Source organism: Podarcis raffonei, chromosome 4, assembly GCF_027172205.1.
Source record: "Podarcis raffonei isolate rPodRaf1 chromosome 4, rPodRaf1.pri, whole genome shotgun sequence".
NCBI classification, from domain to species: Eukaryota; Metazoa; Chordata; class Lepidosauria; order Squamata; family Lacertidae; genus Podarcis; species Podarcis raffonei.
This window is the reverse complement of record NC_070605.1, coordinates 41,816,997-41,843,581: the sequence shown is the minus strand read 5'-3', so window position 1 is coordinate 41,843,581 and position 26,585 is coordinate 41,816,997. Positions and strand designations below refer to the sequence as shown.

At 38.2% G+C, this 26,585-nt stretch overlaps 2 protein-coding genes across 8 annotated transcripts in view; both read right to left on the bottom strand.

Annotated features, from left to right (window-relative positions):
- Positions 1–782: 782 nt before the first annotated feature.
- ARL6 (ADP ribosylation factor like GTPase 6) lies at positions 783–12,660 on the bottom strand. Of its 2 annotated transcripts, none has more exons than XM_053386371.1 (8): positions 12,533–12,660; positions 10,687–10,837; positions 7,975–8,036; positions 6,977–7,045; positions 6,270–6,364; positions 3,965–4,094; positions 2,301–2,356; positions 783–942 (listed from the first exon to the last, which is right to left on the bottom strand). In XM_053386371.1, exons 2-8 carry the CDS (start codon positions 10,807–10,809, stop codon positions 917–919), a joined length of 561 nt encoding a protein of 186 aa, XP_053242346.1. In that variant the 5' UTR covers positions 10,810–10,837; positions 12,533–12,660; the 3' UTR covers positions 783–916. The 2 variants fall into 2 exon arrangements, with proteins under 2 accessions (XP_053242346.1, XP_053242347.1); XM_053386372.1 differs by lacking the exon at positions 12,533–12,660 and adding an exon at positions 12,256–12,514.
- A 12,434-nt stretch (positions 12,661–25,094) lies between these two features.
- The window catches only part of EPHA6 (EPH receptor A6), a 394,139-nt gene continuing 392,648 nt past the window's right edge, over positions 25,095–26,585 (bottom strand). For all 6 annotated transcript variants that reach the window (XM_053386366.1, XM_053386363.1, XM_053386365.1 and 3 more), the window contains one exon: positions 25,095–25,710. In XM_053386366.1, coding sequence (XP_053242341.1) covers positions 25,596–25,710 — 115 coding nt within the window. In that variant the 3' untranslated portion in view covers positions 25,095–25,595. The remainder of the gene's footprint in view (positions 25,711–26,585) is intronic.

Genomic DNA, 26,585 nt, shown 5'->3' with positions numbered 1-26,585 from the left:
ATCTAAAGTAACCACAGGTTTGACGTACCTTTAAAATGTGCGAAGTTCAATAAGTTCACAAAATCATGTGTACATTAGACTGTTTTGAAGAGAGGACTGGAACTAGAACCTTCTCCTTTCATAGTAGGAAGCTCATCCAGAACCAACTGTATAGTGCTAAATAGATGGTTTTGGTCTAGCCTAGTTTAATCTAAAAGTCAAGATGTACAGATTATGTATTGTATTAATGAATGAAATATTAACATTAACGGAATCAAGCAAAAAATGAATAATACACTGCAAAGTTTTATAAAACAAAAAGTTGATTTAATATGTGTAACAGACTATTTTAGTTCTTGGCTGATTTTCAACGTATTATCTTAAAAGCACAGTAGGTATTTAGTAACGTATTTTATTTATGAAAATATTGTTTCACTTCTTATAGAACACAATATAGTCCAGTACATATCAACAGTACATATTATTCATAAACATCCACAACTGCTTATAAAAATACAGGATTGCATGCAGGCTCGGAGTAAGCACATTCAACCAAATTTTTACTTAAGTATGGTGTGTAAAATTTAAATAGCTGTTTTCTAAGCAAGAGAAGACTTTTACATTCTGGTAAAGGTCCATCTCACTGCATATTTTTGAATGAAACACTGTGGTGAGCACAATCAGACAGTCAAATGCATTTTTAGACTACATACAATGATTTTATTATTCTATCAAACCACATGTATTTTTTCCTTCAGTATGATGAATGTGCATTTGAGCTACTACATTTTGTTACAAAAATATTTATTATTATTTTTATTGGGCTTTTATAAAAGCCAACAGAAGAAAACAGACCTATAAAAAGTCTTCATCTTCAAGAGGTCATCATGTACATCTACAAATTCTCTTTATGACATTTTCATAACTCATTGGTTTTTCATGTCTTCATTGCCTGGATCTGATCTAGGTAAAACAAATAAAGTTGATGTTAAAATGCTGTTTTTATTTAATTATATTAGCCACAGAATTCTAGTACAGTGGTACCTTGGGTTAAGAACTTAATTTGTTCTGGAGGTCCGTTCTTAACCGGAAACTGTTCTTAACCTGAAGTACCACTTTAGCTAATGGGGCCTCCTGCTGCCGCCGCTGCGCGATTTCTGTTCTCATCCTGAAGCAAAGTTCTTAACCCGAGGTAATATTTCTGGGTTAGTGGAGTCTGTAACCCAAGGTACCACTGTAGTATTAAGGCTTCTGAACTATTTTATAGAGCCTTGAAATATGAACTATAACCTGCGCTTCCTTCATAGAAATGTTCTTATGGATCAGCACTACAGTGTGTAAACATGGATCTTCACACAGCCAATATAATAAATGGCACTTCTCTGCCTCTCATCTTTTAGTCTCTGCTGACACCTAGTGGTGTATTTTAAATAAAACACTGTACTCAACTAAGGCCAAAGCTTAGAGCAAAGCTTCTAAAAAGCATGCAAAAGAGTTTGCCACTCTAACTATATAAACCAGTAATTTCCTATAAGAATATTCCATTCCAAAACAGTGACCATTGGAATAACATAAATGTTGATTATATAAATTAATTTATTTACTAAATAATGTGTTATGGGGCAACCCAGTCAGATGGGCGGCATTTAAATAATAAAATTATTATTATTATAATAACCTAAATGAAGAGAGTATCACTATTAAAGCCCAAACAATGGTCGATATTAAACATTAATTATGATAACTTACACCAAAGGATAGTGGAGGATAATAATGTGGGATGCCTGAATGCTGCATAAAACTTCTCAAGACTCATTCAGTCAACGAGAGCAGACAGCAAGAATGAGACTTGAAAATGCAATTATCTCTAGACCTAGAAATCATCTAGTCATTTTGAAAATTCTCTGGTATGCACAGCATAAAAGCTGCCATATTTTACTAAATATGCTTTAGCTTTTTGTAATCTACATCATAATGCTACTTGCTTTCTGTTGTAAACATAAATAAAAGAATCATACATTCCACGCTTATAGCATTGTACTCAGACCACAAGCACTATTTCTTAGCCTTAATTTAGGAGTAACAATACTGCCCATATATTTGCTTAATTTAAATGGGAAGTTTTAAAGGGAGGTATTTTTGCTAAAAATATAAAGGGTAACACACAGGGATCCAAATAGCTAAGTTTCATGAGTATACTCACTGTGTAATCTGATCTGATAGCAAAAATAGATTGAGGGAAAAGCAAAATGAAATGACAGAAAAGATTATAAAATGAATGGAAAAGGGAAGCTGGTAATGTGAAGCATGATGAAATGTACCTTGAAGCCAGTCTACACCTTCTTGCAAACCTTCTCCTTTAAGAGCATCACTTGCACTAAAATGAGAAAAGAACAAACTTTTTCTAATGGCACAAAAAAACTAATGAAAAAAGTGATTACATTTTCTACAGTTAGTTAAGATCAAATCATAGCCACAGAAGTATATTTATTGTTAGTGTATGAAGATAGTACATAGCACAGACCAACATGAAAGATGCTGAGATGCTTAGCTGCTGCCCGAAGCAGCAAACCTCAATTTCCTCTTTCTTTCAACCATTTGCAATAAAACAAAATCTAACATCCCACCATCACGTTCAGTTTCCCTGCCCTATAAGGAATGCCTAACAAAGTGGAAGCAGTGTTTGCAGTGTCCAGAAGAGAATACAAAAAGTTAAGTGAATTAGCAAGATCCTCACAAATCGATGGGAATATATGAGAAAATAAGACTACAAGGCTGTAGCAGCAGTAGAGAAGTAACTGTAAGTGCTCCATTTCTTAAAATATTTCTGTAATTATTGACCCCTCTCTCTTTCCTCTGGCTCGTGATCTCTTCCTCTCTTTGGCTCCCTTGCTTCTGCCTCCTATTTCATCTGCCTCTTCCCTAAAATCTTTACTACAGAGGTAAGGAACCTTTGGGCCATTGGCCATCTTCGTCCACTAGGAGGTCCAATTTAGCGCACAAGGTCACTTTTCCCAAACCACACCCACCCGATGATCAGCTGATGCCACTGGTGACATTAGCTTATGGGTTTAATCCTGCTTTGGCTGCGTGCCCTGTGCCCACCAGTGAATTGGATTGCTCAGCCAAAGCAGCAGGATTTAATCTTCACTCATCAGCTGAGAGTAGGGGAATAAAGCCTTTTGCAAAAGCATTGTTTGAAGTAACTTGTGCTTCTCCTTTAAACAGGCAAGTGGAGAGGTAAGTGGATGGCAGCAGGGTAGCTAGGGGACTTCTCTCCTGCACCCCACTGCTGCTGCCACCAACTACCTGTACTTAAAGAGGAAGTATTAGCTTCTCCAAACAGAGGTTTTGCAAATAATTTAAGGCAGCCCCCATGCTCATGTTTCAGCCTCCAGAAGCAGAGTGGGGGTGAAACCAACTTCTCTGTTTCTCATCCTGCACAAGCCTGACGTAACCTGAAATGTTGCACACTTACCAACAAGTTAGTGAAAAGATAACTTTCCAAATAATAGCAATCTATGCCTTTGTCATTGCCCACAGTCTTCTGGAACAGGTTTTTTTTGGGGGGGGTGCATAAGGGCTGCAGGCGGAGGTGAGGAAGGAGAAATATCATTGCTTCAGCGGGTGTTTTCCACTGATGGGCAAACACAGCTTGATCCCACCAATTGTTGCTCTACTTCAAGCAAATGGCAAGCTGTGATTTGCTAACACTGGTAGCTTTCCAGAGGTATTCCAATATGCTGAGATTAATAAGATTCTGTCAGTTTCTTGGTTTATCTTAAAAAAACAACCCTGCAAATTCAAACACCAATCTTCTACAAATAGATATTACCATTATACAACTGTGTAACATGACACTGATTACAGCTTGCTTTTAAAATCAGTATTTGTATACTGGTTATCACAGAGTTTTCTTCATTCAATATAAGCATTAGTAACTTAAAACTAATTTTAGTACAAAATGAAAGTAAGCCAATTTTACCAGATATGCCATGGCTTGTCTTTGATGTTCTCCAAAGCCAATAACTGAGATACTTTTACTGATGACACAGCAAACCTGAGGTCCATCTTGTTTGCAAAGAACAAAATTGGTATTCGTCGGTGTTTAAGATCTAGGAGTAACATAATGTTTTGTTAATCCATTCATATTTTATATAAACACATTTTTACAAGGCGACAATATGCCTAAACTGCTCACCTGTTAATGCCATATTTTGAAGGTTTTATCCTACTAAGATAGAGACACTGGACCATGGCATCTCTGGTGCATGTTTCAGTACAGTTCCGAAAGTACCCATCCCCAAAGATATATGTCTAAGGCTGCAAAGTTTATAATTAAGCTAAGTCCCTATGCACTGTCATATCCTTACTGTTTTTAAGTAAGTGTTTCATTAAGAAGCTCTTCTTTCAAACTTAACCACAGAAGCTGTAGATATGATACAGGGTTTCAAAATCTCCTATGAGATTGTGGCACATTTGTATGCAGCAAGAATGTAACAAGATATATGAACTGACCAAAATAAGCTTGTTGTGGATTATATCTAGCAAGCACTAAAAGCAGGGAATTATTTTTAAAAACAAAGAGATGCTGAGCCTGCCTGGGAGCCATGTCATCTGCCCTGCTAGTCAGTTTTACTGAGCTCTCAGGATGTGTGTAGCTGCAACTGCTCATTAGAGAGGAAAAGGCACACAAGAAGAGACACTTAGTGTCGTAATAGTAGTATTACTTCACACAGGCGAGGATTCAATTCTTGTTCTGAAAAAAGATTCTGGGGCTGAGATCTGATCATGGTTAAAGTTGCACTTGAAGACAAATTAGTGAAGATATTCCAATCAATAATACAGAATCAGGAAAATTATTTGACAAGAAAAAAACCTAAAATCTAGTTTATAGCTTTGCAGTCGATATACAGTACAAGGTACAATATATCATAAATATTCTATACAATCAGTAACAATTTCATCAACATCAATCTTACTTCATGGTTTTTATTAAGTCTACTAACATCAGAGAAGTTACTTCCATAGATGTAAAATAACTATATTATGGAATAGAAATACAACCATATATATGGCAGTATTCTGTTACTTACAGCTGTTGCTGAAGGCATCTATTTTTAATATAAAAGCCAAATCCTATCTCCAGCGTAGTTTTTAATATAAAAGCCAAATCCTATCTCCAGCGTAGTTTTTAATCTAAGCTTTGAAAATACAGATCTGTCGCTACTCCTGAATTATACAGTTGTTAGATTATTCCCCCGCCCAATTTCAATGTTCAGTTACATCAAAGTGAATTATTTCAGCAACTACAATGGACCCCATCCCATGTAACATAACAATTTATGATTTGTGAAAAACATTTATGGGAGGCTCAATAACACACTGCTGATATCTACACAAGTTATGCAGCCCAACAGTAGTTTTCCCTCTATATTTTTCAAATTAATATACAAAGGGAACATTACATTCATTATATTTCTATACATGAATCAATTTCTCCTCTAAAAAACAAAGCTACTGTTTTCTCTCACAGTAAGTATAGCATAAGCTATACTTCGCCTCCTCACGAAGTTTGCATGACTTCTCAGGAGGAAAAACTTTGCATGTGTAGATTTCTACGTGCAAAGGTTTTCCATGAATTTTTGGAACCATGCATGACTGGGATTCCAGAATGGATGGATGGATGGGTGGATGTAGGCTTTCCCTTACATAATAATAATAATTTATTTGTACCCCGCCCATCTGGCTGGGTTTCCCCAGCCACTCTGGGCGGCTTCCAACAAAGGTGGTGTCCAAACAGACATAATGGGATTAGCTGAGGAGTCACGCAAGCTCAGGATGGTGCCAGAGATGCATATTTGCAGTCCCTTCTTATGTGTGAAGAGAGCTGCAGGGATGTGTCTCAGGCCCAACCTGAAGGTATTTGCCTTGTTGGTGCAAATTGTCGGAAAACAATGTAGTAAAATCTTTTACTGAATTGCCCACAAGCTGTTACAGCACATTAAGTTTAGGGGACAAATTCAGAGCTTAAAATTTATGCAAGTTCAATTAATCTCTTATTTCTGAAATTTGTTCTGGCATTCTTATATTAAATTAATTTTATCTTGAATTATACTTGTGATACTCCTATTAACAGAAAATATACTGAAATCTTTATTCTAGTTATCTACTGGGCAGAAGAACAAGGAGGTTTTATATGCAAATACAAAGTTACCAAGAAAATAGTTTTTCATGTCAAAGACATATAGTAGGAATAGAACTGAGTGAATGATAAAAGATCTTCTCACCTGGATGATTCATGAGAGTGTCAAGTTCTTCTTTGGCCACAACCATTCTTAGTGTGTCATTGCTATCAATGACAAAAATAATGGCCTGGCAATCTCTGTGTGTCATAGAAAGCAAAGAAGCAAATTAGATGCTTCCTAAAATGTTGAGTAACAAAATGAATTAACAGAATCCTACTTCAATGTGTTGTGTGTTACTGTACTAACTGGTAGCAGCATATTCCTTCTAGATTCTTAGAAAAAACATTATGTTCCATATGGTGGAACTCAAGCTATTTTCAAAACAGAGATGAATATTTGCTTAGATTTATAAACATAGTACTTCTAAAGCAAGGCGGACCAACTTTTCATATCAAGTGAGCTGCAAGAGTACTTCAGCATGGAACCTAGTGCCCTGCAGATGTTTTGAACTCCAATTCCCATTATGGTTGTGTTGGCTGGAGCTGGTAGGAATTGTAGTAAAAAAATCTGGAAGGTATGAGGCTGCTGTAAACACTAGTTAACTTAAAATTAATTACGCATAAGTATTCATTTTTTTATTTTGCAAGCCTATGAATATTATCTTAAGTCACAACAGAAGTATCATTATCATATTTTGCAATTACTCCCAGTCACCTTCATAAATTCCATACAGAAATGATGAGAGACTTGTAGTTTCTACATATGTACAAATACTGCAAATTTCAGTCTCACAATAAAAAAGAACTTACTTGTAGTAGTGTTCCCAAAGATTTCTGTATCTACCTTGACCCGACATATCAAACACAGTGAATGACAAACTATAAACAAAAAATATATAAAATTAAAACTGAAATGCTTTTATGGCTATGTACAATTATTACCCAGTCTACTGAACATAGTAGCACTCACTTCTGACTCGTTATTGAACTGCTTATTGATATGCTTTTGGTAACAGAAAACTTCATATTAACTTGTATGCCAACACATCATATTCAATTAAATATCAAAACTGGATACTTAAAAAACAAAAAAGTAACTATTGATTCTTAAGCCAACGGTTGAATTCAAAATAGCACTAAGGAGACCACTCTCTCTACCCCCTAAACTCTATTCTGGGGGGTTCTCCCAACCTCCCAGAGCTGATTGGTGGGGTATAGCTTCATTGCACTAGGAAGGCTAATCATGCTGGCTCCCACTAGTGCAACTGTTTATTTTCTGACTAAGTAAATTGTTTGAGTGAACTCAGTGAGACTTACCACTAAGTAAACATGCTGATACCAGGACTAATTAGGCATGGGGCCCAGAGGTATCCCACCCTTGCTATAATGCAAGACACTCTTGAAGTTGAGGCAACTTTCAGAAGCAATTTTATTATGGCATGGGGCACGTTGTTCAAACAGAAAAGTCAACAATTCTGCTGGGCAAGCTTCAACCTGGGAGCTGCTTGGCTCCTGGACAATGTTTTCTTTTAAAGCTAGTTAAAGAGACTCTCCAACACTTAAAATCATTAATATGAAAGGCATAAAATTTCAACAGTACCACTTAAATATGAGACCTTTTCTACAAGAAATCTGTCTTAGCAATTTGTGATCCCTTCCCCACAGGCTTGTCACAATGACTACATATAGAATTACATCTCCATGCCAAATCAAATGTTAATAGTTAATGCAGCCTATTAGAAAGACAATTCTCTTGTCTAATACATAATTATATAGAATATAAACATAATGAAATAAAAGGGTCTTACCTAGATGTCTTAAATTTTTCTACACTGAATCCTATCGTGGGAACAATATCTTGAGTTTGAGCCTTCAAAAGAAAACAAAATCGTCTTTAAAAATTCATGTTCAGTTTTAATACTAAAAATCAGTAATATATTCTCTCGATCCAAATAAATAATAGTTTAAAATGTCATGTGGCATCATATATTTCCCCCTCGTGGCTCACCATGGCTTTCTCATCATGCTAAACTAATGCTGGCTAAGTATGTGAAGAGCTCAGAATATACTAAAATGCTATATACATGCTAAGTAGCAGTACTGTGGATATTTAGCTTATTTAAATCAGTTATTTAATGCAGTATGATGTTTGTGCTGGCAGCAGAGAACAGTAGTACCAATACCTAAACAGGCAACCTATGGATACTGCAGGAATACACAAGCTTTTAAGAAACATTGGATGGTGTAAAAGGTAAATGATCCCTGGATGGTTAAGTCCAGTCAAAGGCGACTATGGGGTACGGCGCTCATCTCACTTCAGGCCGAGGAAGTCAGTGTTTGTCTACATACAGCATTCTGGGTCATGTGGCCAGCATGACTAAACTGCCATTTACCTTCTTGCTGCCATGGTAACCTATTTATCTACTTGCACTGATATGCTTTCAAACTGCTAGGTTGGCAGAAGCTGGGACAAAGCAACGGGAGCTCACCCTGTTGTGCGGAATTGAACTGCTGCCCTTCTGATCTGCAAGCCCAAGAGGCTCAGTGGTTTAGACTACAGTGCCACCTGCTTCCTAATTGGATGGTGCAGCAGTAAGACAGCAGGTACATTTTGTTGGATCCAAACTTAGTGATACATAAGAGAAGACTCATTAAAATAAACCATGACCAGGGTTTTCTTGATCCTCTCCTCTCTCCATAAAACATGGCTCTTCATTCAGCAGCATATTGCAATTCCCAAAATGTAGTTTTGTGGAGTGGCACGGGGATGGCAACTGCTTTGCGAAGGGGACCTGAAAATGCTGCAATGCATGCAGAGCTCAGCCCATGACCTTTGTACAGTTTGCACATAAAGGTAAAGGTAAAGGGACCCCTGACCATTAGGTCCAGTCGTGACCGACTCTGGGGTTGCGGCGCTCATCTCGCTTTATTGGCAGAGGGAGCTGGTGTACAGCTTCCGGGTCATGTGGCCAGGATGACTAAGCCGCTTCTGGCGAACCAGAGCAGCGCACGGAAATGCCATTTACCTTCCCGCTGCAGCGGTACCTATTTATCTACTTGCACTTTGACATGCTTTCAAACTACTAGGTTGGCAGAAGCAGGGACCAAGCAACGGGAGCTCACCCCATCGCGGGGATTCAAACCGCCGACCTTCTAACGGCAAGTCCTAGGCTCTGTGGTTTTAAACCATGGCTAAGTGTGACCGAGCAAGCATGCTGGTTACTCTGAGCGAAAATCATAGCTACTTTGCTCCCTCTCTGCTATCTGGAGCTGAGCCATGGTTTGATTTAATGTTACATCCAAACCCAGTCTCCTGGTTTGTTTTCCCCAAATAAATCATGAGTGGTAAACTAAGAGCAAACCTTGGCTACAGTTTGCAATTTGTTTGGAATGAGACAAGCCACAAGTGAAGTTTTGAACATAATACTAAGCCAAAAGAGAGTTTAGCTGCAGGAAGCATGGCAGAGCAAAACCAGGGAGGAGCAAAGAGGCCACAACTTTTGCTCCAGAGAGATGCATGCTTGCTTGTTCATACTTAGTCATGGTTTGGCTTAGCATTTAGGTGCTAGCATGTCTAGTGACTAAGTACTTAATGTTTTCAATCTAATATGGCTTAACAAAATAAGTGTGACCTTTCTGTACTAGTTGAAAGTAACAAACCAGTATGCTAATGTTTTGGTTATAGTTGTTTAACACAATAAGCTTTTGCTGAAATCATGACAAAGCATAATTGAAAAGACCTTAATGATATATTCATTCTTGCCCTGTATTTAGAGCCAAGGTATCACAGATACTATTTAAGGAAATGCTATTTAAAGAAAGGTGTAATAGCATTTAAGAAACATATACATATCTGCATGCGTGCAAAAGGGTGTGTATGTATAAACAGTATTCATTTCCTAAGCACTAGTTGATTCAACTTAAATTTGTTTACAGACCATTGTGAAAACCCAAACATGGGCAGCATAAATCATGTATTTCCAACTATACAATGGATGCCTCATATTAGATTTTAATAAATTCACTTTTAATCTCTGCTATTTCTGAAATATATCCCCTGAGAAAAGGCCTGGGATAGTAATGTTTAATATTTTTATTTAATTCATTTTTCTGAGGTCTGCTCTGCTTTTCTATATTAAAACCAATAAGCTTGCTTTCTTCTTCATTAGATGGATAAAATTACAATTCTGAACACACTTCCTGGAGAGTAAAGCCCCTTTGAATAGTGGAATTTCTTCTGAATAAACATCGATAGGGTCCTGAAAATCACACAATAGGAATACCTAAGAAAATTCTCATTTGTACAAGCAGTTTAGAATTATACATCGTATCAAAAATTAAAAATAATGTGATCTACTTCCAAAATAGAAAACAATATATAAAGATGAATGCCATCTTAAACATTAGTATTTCAATATGGTACAAATGAAATCTTTCTATACATGTATCCAAATATGAGCATTATCTTTACTACAAGATCTGGCAAACGAGCTGGTAACATACTAAAAAGGACTACTTACATTAGATGGTTTTAGCTTGTTAATAATTGTTGTCTTTCCACTATTGTCCAACCCAAGGCACAGAACATGAACTTCTTTCTTCTTCAGACCAAGCCAGCCTGCTAGCTTGTCAAATAATCCCATAATTTTGATATAATGGCACAGTCAACACCTGTGTTTGCAAATAATATGTCTACTTAAAACAGCTGAAATTATTGTAGATGGACATGAAGGCAAAAGTCTTCAGATGCTTAATACATATGTAGATACAAACTCCCAAGAGAAAATGTTTTCAATCTGTGTCAGCAGGTTGGTTAATTTAAGCAAGTAGAAGATAAGCTGATTATTTGGCAAGAGTCTCTTGCCAAAGCAGCCTGGCTGCTTATCACTCTGTCTAAAGCATCACTCTTTAGTTCAATGGATACCTGCATTATCACAGATAGACTATTTTGGCAACCAGGTTAGTGAATTCATTTACAATGATATCTAATGCAATCAACATTGCAAATTCTCTCTGTTTTACATTTTAAATCCTCCCCCCTTTCAGATTTTGAAGGGTTCTTGTACTGTTTTGTGAAAAGTGCAATTGAGGCTGGTTTGCCTTTCTTTATATGCGAACTGAATTTCTCCCCCATTCCTAGTATTCAAAAAGAAAGAAAGAAAAAAGCAAGGCCCACTGAATTCATTGGGGCTTAACCCATTTGTAAGAAGGGATGGGGGCTGCTCCCTTTGCATGCAATACTGCACAAACTTGGTGCATCCAGTCAACTTGGTGGTAGCTTCTTCCAAGGAGACGTGAATAGGAGGGTGACGAGCTCCTGCCCACAAGCCATTTCACATGCAAGAGGATATACACATGTGTGTGTGTTTGTGTTTGTCCCCTCCATCCCTCAGAAGTTACTCAGGTGAGGGAAGCAGAACCACCAAAGAGGCAGAGCACCTACAAAGGCGGCTTTCCCTGTGGAGTTCCTTCATCCTGACTTGTTAAGAGGCTTCCTGACTCAGCCCAGGTGACAGAATCATAGAATCTGTACGGTGGGAAGAGGTTGTTGTCGCCAGTGTGTTCACCTTTTGTTGAGGTCTGGCCAAAACACACACACACACACGCACACACTGGAAAAACAAGTGAGGTCCCAACTGAAGAAGAATGGCAACTTAAGCTGATGGAATATGCGCAGCTTGCAGATTTAACATACAGAATAAGAGAACAAGAAGAACATATGTTTAGAGAAGATTGGGAAATGTATGGGGGGGCAGGAATTGTGTACACTTGAAAACGTTGGCAGCATTAAGATAAATTCAACAGTGTAAATAAGCTTTGATGGATGTCATAATGGAATACTGAATGGTTTAGTTTATGTAAAATATGCAGGCTTTTATGATATGCAAAATGAACCATGGAAAGAGATTAAGGGAAGTCACTGATATTTTAAGGATGTTTAAACGAGTATTCTAAATTGTAAAACAGAAAATTTAATAATTATATAACACACACACACACACACACACACACACACACAACGCCCCCCCCCCGACAATCCTCCTCGCCAATGAAGCTCATGAGGTGAACTTTACCCAGCACTCTCCTACCTCGCAGGGTTGTTGTAAGGATGAAAGGGAAGAAGGGGAACGAAACTGCCCCTAGCTTGTCGGAAGAAATGCCAGGATAAAAGCCATGAATAATACTAGAGTTCCTAACTGCTCGGCGCCTCACAAGAGAACGGCGCACCCACCAACCCCACGGGGCGGTTCAGGCTGACCCCTGAGGGACAAGCCGTCGAAGCCTGCGCCCGCGCATGCTCCCCTCGTCCCCTATTTGCCCTCTGAGGGAGAAACAAAACGCCTAACCGCCGCCGGCGCTACTCACGAAGGGAAACGTAGCCTCCGCCGCCGGCCAGGCCTTGGAAGAGCGAGTCCCTCCCGCGCGCACTCTCTTCCGACGCCTGCGTCGTTGTCTAGGAGACCGAATCGACGCACGAGCCGCGCCCTCCACGGCGTGGGCTCCACAATGCTCATTATTCTGATACTCTCGGCAGCCTTCCGTGACGTCAGTGGATTCTATTGGCTGGATGGGCGGGGGGGGGGAGGGAAGGAGGGAGGAAATCGCCCATATAGACTCACACAATCTGCCCAATGTTCAGTTTCTGGAATCGTCTGTTTCCCCCTTTCTGCCTGGAGGGAAGTGTGAGTTACCTATAGAGAGCAATGCTGAAGAAGTGCTGTAACTGAGCAGTAGCAAATACAGGTCTGGCTCATGTTTTGTCTAATTTTGATCATTGTTCGTGTGATGTCTTGGCTGCCACTTTATATTGAGTAGGGAAGAAGAGATGTTCCTGCCAAAGCACAGCTACGTTGAATTTGTGAATTTAAGCGGCTCTTACATCAGGTGCAGGAAGACAAAAAAACCATTTTTACAGATATTTCATGGGTTCTATCTTCAAAAATTGGTGAGATACTCTATCCTTTCTTATCTCTATGAGCATGGCAACCCCTGAGGTCTATGACAACAAAGAGATACAGCATTTCTTTTTTAAAAAAAACCCTACTGCCGCATAACACTTCAGGTTCCTATCAAAATGCTCCATGTGCGGGGCTGGAGTGTTAGAAGGAACCAATGCAACATTTTAAATAAAACAAGCAGGATCCTCTTCGTTGATGTGATAAAATCTTACGGACATAACTTCCAGAAAGACAGCTGTATTATGACCTGCTTCTTATTATGGCATAAACTCTCATGGCCTACTAAGGATAATGCATCTGATGAAATGGACTCTGGTCTAACAAAGCTTACGTTCTGATTTATTTGTGTATTATATTTAGACTCCACTGCCCCTACACAAAATTCAAAGGGCCACACATAGTTTCAAAGCCTCATAAGAAGCCGTCAGACAGGCTAGGCCAAGAGGAGCTGAGTGGCCCAAGATCATTTGCTGGATCTGCCAGAGGACATATTTCATCCAGGCAAAAGCACTCAAGGTGGACCATAGAGCAGGACAAGTGAGAGGTGTTGCCTGGGAAGAGACCTGCTGAGGAAAAGATAAGGAGGCATGGAGGGCCATATTCAGTTCTCAGACCTGAGGTTCTCCACAAGAACTAATGGACCTTTGCCCTCCATGTAAAAAAACAACTAAGCATCACGGTGTGTTGACTCACCAGACTCAGTTTTTACATTCATATGGGTAGTATAAAAGAGAACTGTTGTAAAAGTTTTAGTGGAAGTGCAAAGCCTAATATGGACAAATTTGCTCAGGTTATAGGTAACCTATAAAGCACTGCAAATATATTAGGGAACGTAAATACATTAGGAAATACCAGGCAGACTATCAGAATTATCTTCATGTACAAGTCTGAATTAAAGTGTAGGGAGCTTCCTTTTTCATCCAAAGTTCCAGATCAGGCCTACATTCTTAAAAAAATATAATCTCCTGAGCTCAGAAATATAATGCAAACAGAGCCCATTAGGGTTCTGTCTCTGAAACCAGTTTCTCTTCAACTGATTTTTTGACAGATGCTGTGACAGCACAATTATAAATAGCCAATACATGAATTACTGAGTTACATCTGGAACCAGCAGTGTGGTCTTAAGCAGATTGACTTAGAAGGAAGCCCTTCTAAGTTAACTGTAAGGTATTCCTAATAAGAATGCTTAGGACTGCAGCCTCCGTCTCTACTAAATCATTTTGGGACTCTCTCTTTTCTTTCTCTTTAGTGGGTAATGATATACAAATTTAATAAACCAAACTACTACATTTATAGTCTCGTCCCTTTTTGTAAAACAGGGGTTCCAGAACTGTGGTTCGTCAACCATCAGTGGTCCGTAAGCTTCATCCAAGTGGTCCACAGCATGTCTGTGGATGCACATCCATGGCATCAAATGTTCATATTGATTTTTAATTGTATTTTTATAGCTTATTTTATTTCTTATGTTCTTACTGTATTACAATTTGAATGATATGGAATTACAATTGCCGCAACAGGCAGGAAAATCATTAAGTAATCTGCTAAGACCCTCAGCAATTTTCAAGTGTTCCATGGTGGGGAGGGGGAAGTTTGGGTACCACTGTCTTGAAACAAGCTAGAAAAAAATGGAGGTCATCACCTCTATTTCACATGATAAAAGTTGAAGAAAAAATCTGACCTAGTGCATGCTAGAGCCTGCTTGTTTCCCTGCAAGAGCAATACCAGCCAGAGCTAATGACCTCGCTGTTCATATCCTCTCACCTGCTTTGATGCAAGACAGACAGGCTCATAAACCACAGGGGAGAAAGGCCTCTAGCTGTGCTTTTTAAGAGAAACATTTATCCAGCTATCACATAAAGAGACACATGAGACACTGTTATCTGGGAACTTGGTTTGGCACCTGGTCCTAAAATGCTGCTTCTTGAGGTTATTTTGGTTCCTATTGGCTCTAATGCAGGCGAGATTTGATACAATACATAGCTGGTTTCTTTATGGCCCTTTATGGACTTTTATTAGCATGTACATATCATATTCTGCAAGATTTAGGTGAAATGGGAAAAAAATTCAACTCAGAAATAACCACCAGTACTGTACTTTTATTTGCTAATAAATATCTTAATAAATAGTCTTACTCCATCTGTAAGACCTGATAATGCCTCTTAGGAAATCATAGAAAAATAAAATACAATAATCATCAGTAACTTGTACGTTGTACAAATATCTTATTATGTTGCTCAGCATGTAGCTTTGCCAAACCCCATATTCTTTCTGCAAATAGATGGCATATGAATGCAATTCACCTTAAAACACCCTAGTTATGAGAGCTGAGCATTTTATTATACTACTAACTTATAGGCATGCCAGCACATGAAAATTTACATGGAACATCATATTATCATAGTAGTAGATCTCAAATGAGGAAAATAATAACACCTCTCAAGTAAATGTGGATTACTTCATCTTTAATTTCAAACAGGAAAATGGCTTCATTTCCCCCTGGGAATGCAGATCAGTATGTTAGGCTTTCCTTTGGACAGTTATTCCTGCATTACAATTTAAGAAAAGAACGGAAAGTGCAAATTAAATATAAGTGGAAGTATAGTAAAAGGAAATAACTGTAAACAATGGTGCAGACCCAAGGGGAAAACAAGTCAGATTTCTAAAATTGACACGTAGCCCTTCTCTTCAAACCTGGTGACTTTAGCTTGCAATTGTCAGTAAGACACAAACATATACATATTCATAATCTATGATGGGCATAGCTTAATGTCAAAGAGCACAAACTTCCCGTTCAAACTCCTTAGGTGCTCAGATGCATATGAAAAGCAGGAGCAGTGTGTGTGTGTGTATGATGTCCACAGTCAGATCAATGGAAGGAGATGTTTCATATGAAATGATCGGTGAATGTGCATGCAAATTGGCTTTCTTCTTTGAAATGTGAAGCTCTCCAATTTCTGAGTACTCAGAGCAAATTGCTGGATGAGGGTGAAACGTTGTTGTTGTGAATTGCTGCAGTTATAGTTGACTATAAAAGTGAAAGAAGCAATAGCAAAAAGCAAGAGTTGTTTAATATACAACATTTTGAAAACAATATGGAAAGATAGGTATGTGCTGATGCCACTTACTGGTTGTAAAAAAAAATATCTGTTTGTTTATTAATTGTCATTATATTTAGGTATAATCCTACTGCCATTTTGAAGCCATGTACCTTGTGTTCTGAAATTGTTGTTTTAATTGCTGTGTAAATAATTTGCAAACATATCATTTAACAAATTTTATGACTGGGCTTGTAAAGCAAATTATTTTAGTATAGCAGTCAAATGAACATAATGACAAACAATGAAAAAGTTATTTTAATATTCATATATTTCAGGTGTTGATGAAGCTCAAGGAAGAAAACAAACTAGAAAGCTACTGCATCGTTAACATTAGAAACATTTCAATCTGTATTTTGGAGAATGACAGCCACATTTCCTAAATGAATAAATTTCTTAAAAGTCAGGATCAGGCGAAATATTGGACTTGCAAATAGTTGTTTTAAATAAAAAGTAATTACCATACTGAACATTAATTGTAAAGTCTAAAGGTTTAAGAGTTTGGTTCTATTTTATTGGAATATTAGGGTTATTTATCAGAATGGCCCTGAAACACATGGTAAGTTTGCTTCTACTGCCAATGTTTAAAAGAATTGCACATATAACTGGGATCAGGTTCTGCTTTTTATTATTTAAGGTGTTTATTATATGATGACATCAGTTATTCATCCCAGTCTGTGTCAGTTCCAAAACAAAAAGGAGCTGCTCTTCACAGAACTGTAATGATTGCATATGCAAACATAGTCGTAACTCTATTCAAAAAGCAAAACAAAACGAAACCTCAGACAGTTGAAACCATTGACAACCAAGGCCGCTAAATGAATAGTGTTAAGATTTTGGATGCAGGAGAAGTTAGCTGTAACTGAGCACTGGACTATGGATTTACCCTTGGACATTGGTCTGCCCCCCTCAAATGGGGACTTTGTAAGACTAGTATCATAGGGCTGCCTGACAATGAATAAGGGAGCAATTCTAAACTCCCCGGAAGGGCAGCTAAGGGGGGCATAGGAGACTATGGAATGCCCTCTCCATGGTTAGAGATGAAGAGGTTCACTGCTGGAAACGTTCCTTACTGCAGTGAGAGTTCCACAGTGTTCAAATGGCACTTTACTCTGCTTTGCTCTTAAGTGGTTGGGCAGCAGTAGTTCCACATCTCCCACTTAAAGAAGGGAAAGCCATTTAATCTCCACTCATCAGCTGATGAGCTAGGCATCACCTGCTGCCTAGGCTGCACAATACTGTTCTTTACAGAGACAAGGGCAGCACACCCTATGCAGGATAGACCCCTGTCCTGCCCATCAGCTGGCACCACCAGTGACTTGGGCAAAAGGGCCTGGTGGGCCAAACTGGACCTTCTGGCAGGCCAAGTTTGGCCCATGAGCCAGAGGCAGTAGGCAACATAAAGGAGTGTGCTGGGTGTGTGCCAGGCATGGATTCATGGTTTATAAGGTTTTATGTGTTGGAAGCTGCCCAGAGTGGCTGGGGTAACCCAGCCAGATAGGTGGGGGTAATAATAATAATAATAATAATAATAATAATAATAATAATAATGTATTCACCTATTTCTCCAATGTCACCCCAAAATAACTGCAAACCTATGCCAGCCCTGAGGCTGTCATAGTTAATCCCTCCTTCTATACAGTCAGTGGGAGGGAAATTAGGAAAAACTTTTCCGCTACAAGAAATATGAGGAGATAATGCTCCTCTTCATTTTATGTATTCACCTGTACAAGCCTGCCAGGACTTAGGAAGTGGTGGTTCCTCTGCCACAGATTCTCCCCCTGACCTTGAATTGCTTTGCCAAGTTTTTTCAAAGTAATAAAATACATGATAACTGCACTTTGAAAGTCTCTTACTGGGACCAAACATTTAAGTGCTCTAGAAATAAGCCACAGTAACTTTCATGAATACACCCACTCACCCACACTTTTTGCTTTAACAGTAACTAGCACTTCAATTCTAGGTACATCTGCTTTGAAAAAACACTCCACAGTGTCAAGGACTTGTGTATATAAGTTGTGGTTAATTGCAACCGTATGAACATGTCTACTTGCAAACAAGTTCTGCTTGAAGTCACTGGAGAGCATTTCCTTATAATAAATTAAAGATCAGGTTGTGAGTAGGCTGAAAGGCAAATACTTTTGCTTAAGTACGTGTGCTTTGTGACTTTGGAGAGCCAAGCACATGTCAGCTGGTCCTTGATAAAGTAACAGAAATGTGAATCGCCTATTTTGGAAAACTTGACACAGAAACAATAGATTAGAGGTGGTATAAGATTGCATCTTCTCTTACATTAGACACTCCTATATAATTCTATCTTGCCATTTTCAGGTAGAGATTTTTTGGGTGTCATGGCCCAGGACCCAGACATATACTCAGGAAGTTCCTTAGTGAAGTAGGAGCCTGATGAGCTCAACCCTGTACCATAATGGGAAGCAAGAACACATTTCCATTAATAGTTTTACTGAAGAGGATGAAGAATAATCGCTGGAGACTTCATCCCACCCATTTCTCATCCCTGAAATCACTTCCCTTCCAGCATCTATTAGTCCCTGGCATCCTGTGTTCATTGCCACATTGCAGTGGGTATCCCAAGACATGTATTAACATTGACAGAGTATAATTAGGGTAATTGTGGGCTAACTTCAAATAACACACACCTATTTGCAGCTCAATAGGCTCCTAACGTGGGGGCATCTCTTTAGGCATGGATGGGCAACCTGTGGCCTTCCAGATGTTACTGACTCCCAACCCCATTAGCTCCAGCCAGCATTACCAAGAGTCAGGGAAGGTGAAAGCTGTAGTCTAACAACATCTGGAGGGCCACAGTGTCCCCACCCCTTTCTTAAGGCTGCTAACTTGCTAGCATTAACCCTGAGGAGAACTCACAGTGTCTCCAGTCCAAGATTCCTGCCCAATTGTTACATAGAGATGGAAGGTGCCCTCCACTATGAGTAAGTTTCACATATCATAAATAACTGATAGTGACAATGAAAACAGTGACTTTATAACTTCCATTCATACTGCCTGTGCAGTCCTTGAGCAGGGAACTTGCACATCTCAGCACAGCTTAGATGTGCACACAGGAAATTTGGACAGAAGATTCCCAAGCCAATTGCCATTTTGTAAATACAACAAAATGATAAAAATACGGAATGCAACAAAAAAGGTAGAGTAGGAAGCTTGATATAACTGTGGATTGATATTTTTATTATAAAAGTTTCAACATCCTGAGGTTAGATTCATTTTTTTTAAAAAAACAACTCTATACATTTATAAAAAGTGGGTGGTATGCTTGTCTCAGTAACACAAGTTGAACTGGGAAGGCTCAGATATGGTGCACATTGCGGGGAGGGGGGAGAGATTGTTTGCATGAACTAGTTTTTAATATTAAAACATGATTTAAAACTTCCCTAGTGTTTAATGTAATTTATTTAAAGGCATGACAACATTACTGATTTGTTTCTTGGAATACAATAACAACATTTAATATAACTTACTTTTCCATATTTTCCATATGGAATATATTGTATGTGTTTTGTGAAAGGCAAAGGGAAGGTTCCTATCAGACAACATCTGAGAACACTAGAAAATATTTGTTACTCTCATTATGTAGTTCAGCATATGGGTAAGTCTTACCTATTGATGACTGAATAACATTTGGGTAGCACTTGTATAAACTGATCAAGTGAAATTACTGTAAAAGGAATTCAGTTTTAATACTCTTTTAATATAGTTAGTGCCATTCAGCACCTGCAAATGGGAAGCTCCAATATGTGCCAGTCCAGCATATGAGGTTAGTTCTCATTAAAAGCAAAAAGTCTTGAGGCTGCATTTTAAGATAAGGCAGGATGCTTGTAGTGATCAAAATATAGCATGTGATCTTTAAGACATAAGCTTCATTCTTCAAACTCTTCATTCTGAAGTATAACTGAAATACACAGGAATATTTAAGAGCTGCTTAATGCTGATGTAAGCATTTTAGATCATTGCCCTAAAAGACACAAACCAGCTATCCTGTCTTTGAAAATTAAACAATGAATGCCTAAATCCATTCACCCTGATCCAGCAAGGTTTTCACACACAGGGCACCCTTTTTGGATCTGAATTCATGTGTACAAAACAATGCCATGGAAGATGGGAGAAACAGTCCTGGGAATAGGTGCAAATGACAGCCCTGTCAAGATAAAACAGAAGCTTGCATTAACTTTGAACAAATCTTTCTTTGTAGTCAGGATGGGGTGGCCATGCAGTTCTCTGGTGGGAGTCAGAGCTGACCAATTCTGCCACACTTTGCATAAATAAGATGCTGATTGAATTTCGACAAAATGAAACCAGTGCTTAAGCTACCTCAGCTAGGTTTCTGTGCTACAGACTTTCCCTGAACACAGGTTTAACCCAGGCTTCCTCAACCTCGGCCCTCCAGATGTTTTGAGACTACAATTCCCATTATTCCTGACCCCTGGTCCTGCTAGCTAGGGATCATGGGAGTTGTAGGCCAAAAACATCTGGAGGGCCGAGGTTGAGGAAGCCTGGGTTTAACCCAACACAGACTTAAACCAAGTGAAATAAATGGGCTGATGAGACACATAATTTTGGCCTTTGTATTTCAACGCTACTATGCAGGTCCGGTGCTCAGCCATGGAAAGATTCCTATGGCGCTCAAGTTACCCAAGTTTGACTGAACAGAAGTAAGGGCTGGATGGAAAATATACCCATCCCCTATTTTTCATAGGCCTTTCATGATGTCTATGTGTGTGCTCAGAGAGATGGGGACACTATTAAGCCCAACTGGAAAGGACATTGTCCCGTTTACAAAAAATTTGGTAATGTGCTCAGAAGCAAATGGTGAAATGCGAATCCTCAGTTTAGATAATGATATTAATAATAATAATAATAATGATGATGATGATGATGATGATATATGCACTTCAGAAATATATTTGGTCTAGGTCAAGATCTCCAAAATAGTACCACAGGGTTTTTAACTGAAAGAAAATATGCAGTCCCTAGTTAAAGGAGAACAAAACATGTGAGAATTTCTTATCAACATTGTTATTTATGCTGTCTTCCCAATCCAATGATTTATTAATATTAAATATTAATATTTAAAAAACTGACTGTAATGTAGAAGCCTTCTCTTACACACCGACACACACTCTAACAGAGGGATTTGGTTAGAGCAAAGAGCCTTGCTACTCATTGATGATACTTTATGCCATCATGCTACAGCCCTCATAAAGGATAAAATGCAGTATCTTATACTCACAAATTATTTAAATTTTTTAAAAAACTGACCTCTATCATAACCTTATTTTCAGTGTATTTTTAATGAAGTATGTTTTCCTCCTGTTACTGACTAATTTATATTTATCAGAAAATACTGGCATATCTATTTAATTCTAAATATGTGGAAAATCTTAGTTTGGGTGGAACAGGGGAACAGTTTTTAACACATGTTTAAAGTCCACATATATTTTTGTTTGTGAAAATGTTCAAAATAATTTGCATCATACTTTATACTTACAGAACTGGCTTCCCATCAGAGATCAAACCTATGAAATGCCCCATTACCCTCCCAAAACACAGTTTCTAAAACTTTGAACTTGCATTCTGGATTGAGAAATTTAGAAGGAAAGGGTTACACAGTTAGCCAAGGGAGCAGGAGGAGAAGCAAAAGACAAAACAAAAACTAAAAACTACTCATCAATTGCAACAAAATTAAGGAGAATTTTATCCAAGGTAAGTTACTAAAACAATACTAACTTCATTCCTTTTCATTTTCTTTAAATGCTTATTGTTATAAAAATAGATTTAATAAATGTTTACACTGTGATTTCCCCCATCCTTTCTATTGAAAATATATATCTTGATAGAGTGATAAACCTGGAAATAAATTGCCCATAGATTGTAACTAGATTGATGAATATGCAACATGCATCTTTTCAGCCATACGAATGAAAGGGTACAGAGAATTACATTTGAGAAAGGGCTTGTGCATACAGTTCTATTAAATGTAGAGGGACTGCATATACTCATTTGGTAAACAAATAGTTGCTACTCCCTCACATATCTCTATAATTAGAGATATATGTCTTTAGACACATTTACTTGAAAGTAAGGCCCCTCCACCCTGTGCCTCAAGATGTGTCCCCAGATAAACACAAATCCACTTCTGCATTCAGATGGAAGTGCTTCTTGTGATGTTCAAAGACAGAACTTGCATAGCAAAAATGTGCATGCTATTGTTGCAGGCACACCTGTGCAAGTTCCCTTCAAATGTCAAGCAACACCAGCTGAATACAGAAATGACTATGCAATTGGTAGGGGCACCAGTTCATAGATATTTGAGATTAAATTGTAAAAAAAGGAGTGCATTTTAAGAGCATTTGTTGTATTCACAGGTATCTACTTAAAACAAACAAACAAAACCCAAATAATTATAGCAATGTTACTAAACAAAGGGATTTGTGCCTTTTGGCACCTCACAAACATCCAAACAGACTTTCCCACCAAGCAGTCATTTCATGGCCATTTTAAAGTCAGCAGTGTGGAGACTGCTCCATCCATCCATGTGTAGCTGCTTGCTTTGTGGACCATGCTATGACAAACCATGAAGAGAATTGCTGTGACAAGGTGGGCCTGTGTGGCGAGCAGCTGCACACAAGTAGCTCACTGCAGTGAGAAACCCTTTATAGCTGCTTTTAAAATGGCTTCTTGCTTGTGTAAACTAGTCCACAGTCCCAGGATTTCAAAAGATTGCTGGCAAACCCATTCAACTAGCATAAATTTGAGCGCCAAAGATTTGGCAGGCAAGTGAAAAAGCTAAACAGCAAAGGAAAGACTTGTTTCTAAACATGAGGCTGAACTTTTAAAAATTACAACTTGTATGGCTGCTTTTCCCTTAAAAGATAAAGAGCAACCCCCCCGTAAACATTAAAATAAGCACCCCCCCCCCAAAATCATTTTGAAATACATGAAGTGAAGCAAGTTTCATCCAATCCTGCAACCAAAACCTGACACATTGAAGGGGAGGGCCCGCATGCATGAAGTCAACTTGAATATGTTGCAATAAATTCAAACTTAATTAGGTTGAAAATATTAGCATCCATTAAGTACATGATCAAAGCAGTGGTACAGTTAAAATAAAAATATCCCATTGACTTCATTCCACACCTTTAAAAAACCTGTGTTTCTTTCTCTTTTTTTTTGAGGACTTCTTAAAAAGTAGTCTGTCTTACAGCCAAATCACACTGAAATCCAGTTATACGAAGAGTAAAATAAAAATAACAATTGCATGGTGAGCCAAAAAGAACTGTTTAGTGAAACTAGACAAAAGGACCAACCTTTGAGGCTCATCTTCCTATGGACTTTAGCTTGACATACACAAGATGCCCTTTTCAGCATCTCTATCCTTTAGACTGTAAATTGTAAGCTTTTAATTATTGTGAAACTCTAGTAATCAATTTGTCTTAAATCTCCCTAGTTTAGGTGCTGCCCATATCCATTATTAAAGTGTAAATCAGAAATGCTCAGGTATAGTGTAGCTTCACATAACTGTATAAATGCATTGTGCTGTCCCTACAGGTGGCATATGTGGAATTGTGCATGGCTTTCAGAGCATGCAGATGTGCTCATTTCTGGTACACAGCAGCATATATCCCATGCAGAATTTGTATGATGTAGCCCAGTAGATCTATGAAAGTTTTGTAGAGGTACAGATATCTTAGAGCATTTTCTTTCACGTTTATTGTATGGCTATTAAAGTTTATAACTGCAAGGACTAACTTATCTACGGTATCAGTTAAGATGGCTAAGTTAATGAGCATCACCTGATTAGTTACTTGAATTCATATTCATCAACCTGGTTTACCTCTCAAATAGACATTCCTTGATACTGTTATTTTGTCTGCCTAGTTTGGGTCACATTCTTGCACAGCCTAGTACTTGGGCTTGATATTAATGGGTAATAGCATGATACTATTTGAAAATAATGCCATCACTTGAATGCTTTTCCACTCATACAGACTGGAAAACTTGACAAAGCAGGGAAAACTGAAAATATCCCAAGACAGAAAAAGTATTGGGAGTAAAATTAACATTTTTCATGTAATTATATTTGGAAAAAATGGCCATTTACATTTTTTTTTAATAATAAAAAAAATGCCTGGCCTATCGAAGAATAAATATGCCACAATAAAACTGCTATAGTTAAGCATTTTCCTATGCAAATATAGCAAATACTTGGGGCTTTGCAGCATAAGTGTACATTTATAATTACAAAGCCTGCATAACTGCACTATGCAGGATAGCTGACAACTATCATGTATTGCATGTTGCTTAATACAACCTTTCTGGGATAGTTCAGTTGAGGCATATACAGACAATTTGAAAACGAGTAACAGAAAAAGTAGCTAATAATTAATCTTACCAGTTACTCTAGACTAGGGTAAAACAGACTCCGCTAAGTTGGTGCCCTCCAGTAGTTTTGGACTACAAGTCACATCAGCCACTGGAGCTAATGGGAGCTGTTATGATTTATATTGTAGTGGCCATTGTCTACAAACAATAAAAATCAGACTGACTGATGAGAGTTGTACAGAAAAACCTGGAGGACCTCAGGTTAGCAAAGCGTGGGGTAAAGGTACCTAGTTTTCAAGCAAATTAAATTTAATTAATTAAACACATCACTTCACAAGCATGTGATGGCCTATCATCCTCGCAAATCGTCCAATTCAACCTGGTCACACACACACAAAGTATTCACTGTAAGTTGTCATTGTTCATCCTGACCAAGAATTCTTACAACTTCCATACCAGCCTACCAGCAATTGAACTATTACAAAGTAAATAATACAACACAAACCATACATCTGGGATTTCCCATTATCATAAAATAAATATTTATGTCAAACTCTTTTTTCTCGATTGCACATTGTATATTGGAAGCTAATGGTCACAAAACATGAAAAGAAATGTCAATTACTTTTTTTTAGAAAAAAAAACCTATCATCAAACTCTAACACATCAAGAAGGTAGCCACTCCAAGCCTAGAAGGCTTTAACTTTCACAGAAGTCAATGAAAATTTTCCAAATACTTTACTGTTATACAAAGTTATACATCCATGCTGAGCTATTCACCGTTGAGCAGCAACAGTCTTGCAGTGGGCCAGGATGTTATTGGCAGTTTATTGAGGGAGGAACTATGCAATGTGATTAAAAATTTCAAGTTGGAAGTATTAACATAAACATTATGTGTTTATAGTATGAATAGGAAGTTTCAGTTCTTGAAGCTGGGAAGAGCAGAAAGAAGGATTGAGAGTATCTTCCATTTTAGAAATGCTGAGGCACAAAACACAGTTGCTTCTAGAACTTTCATACATGAAATCCTTTCTCCTGTATGTGCATCATGTGTAATCGCAAAGTCTGTAAACTGCTCACTATTCGTCTCTGGTGTCCAATAAGTACAACACCAATTCTTCTAATTTCACTGTAAGAAAAAAGTATGTTTAGGAATCACTAAACAGCGCAGCTGCAGTACAGAAAACAGAATTCAAATGGTTTCATATGCTTATTAGCCTTAGACTTTCTATATTACAATATGTTGTGTGATGCCTGAAATGACCAACAACAGAGGTGTATCTCCAACTGAAACGAAAAAGAGCCAGGAATCCCACTGAACTAAGACCTGGCAAGTGATTTATTTGTGAACAAAGTCTGCAATTTCATGCCTTGTAAATTAAAATTGGACAGGAGTGTTGTTATGTACTGAGTTGAATAGGATCCAAAAGGCAGCAGTTTGATTGGTCCTAGAACAATAGGATTCAGAATGCAGCAGTCTGATTGGTCCACAGGAGCCACCCAATCCAGCTCCAGGTGGAAGTGAATCCGCAACCTGATTGGCCTACAGGTGAATCCCAGAATTAGCCAATCACGTGGAACCCATTGCGTAAATAATGTATATAAAGCAGACATTCTGGGGGAACTTCCATTCCTCCTCACCACTATGAGCTGAATAAAGAGCATGAAATCCACTCTCGACTCCGAGTATATTTCAAGTGTGTAAAGAGATGTTTAGAATGAACATGTAATGAAGCCCTTGGCTTTTTATTTGTAGTGGGCAAAACTGCCCCAAATGGCTTCTATAGTTGCACTTTCCACTACTTTTGCTCTACTGGATGAGAAATAATAGCGCTGAGTTATACTTCCTGCTTCTGTCCACAAGGGCCTGAAGCCTTCTTTGAATAAGTGGGTTTTTTGTCTGTCTGTCTGTTTGAAGTTTCTTTTTTTGAAGGAGCAGGAGGGAATCAAACCCATTTCCACCCCCAGTAAGGCACTTTACAGCAGTATAAATAGTTTACTTAC

What these genes read in the sequence shown, in the direction of transcription:
- ARL6 (XM_053386371.1), bottom strand. Translation starts at nt 10,809, where the DNA reads ATGGGATTATTTGACAAGCTAGCAGGCTGGCTTGGTCTGAAGAAGAAA. An exon ending in GAAAAATTTAAGACATCTAG is followed by an intron (nt 7,046 to 7,974) that starts GTAAGACCCTTT and finishes TTTTGTTTATAG; the next exon opens with TTTGTCATTCACTGTGTTTG. An exon ending in CTTTGGGAACACTACTACAA is followed by an intron (nt 6,365 to 6,976) that starts GTAAGTTCTTTT and finishes TATGACACACAG; the next exon opens with AGATTGCCAGGCCATTATTT.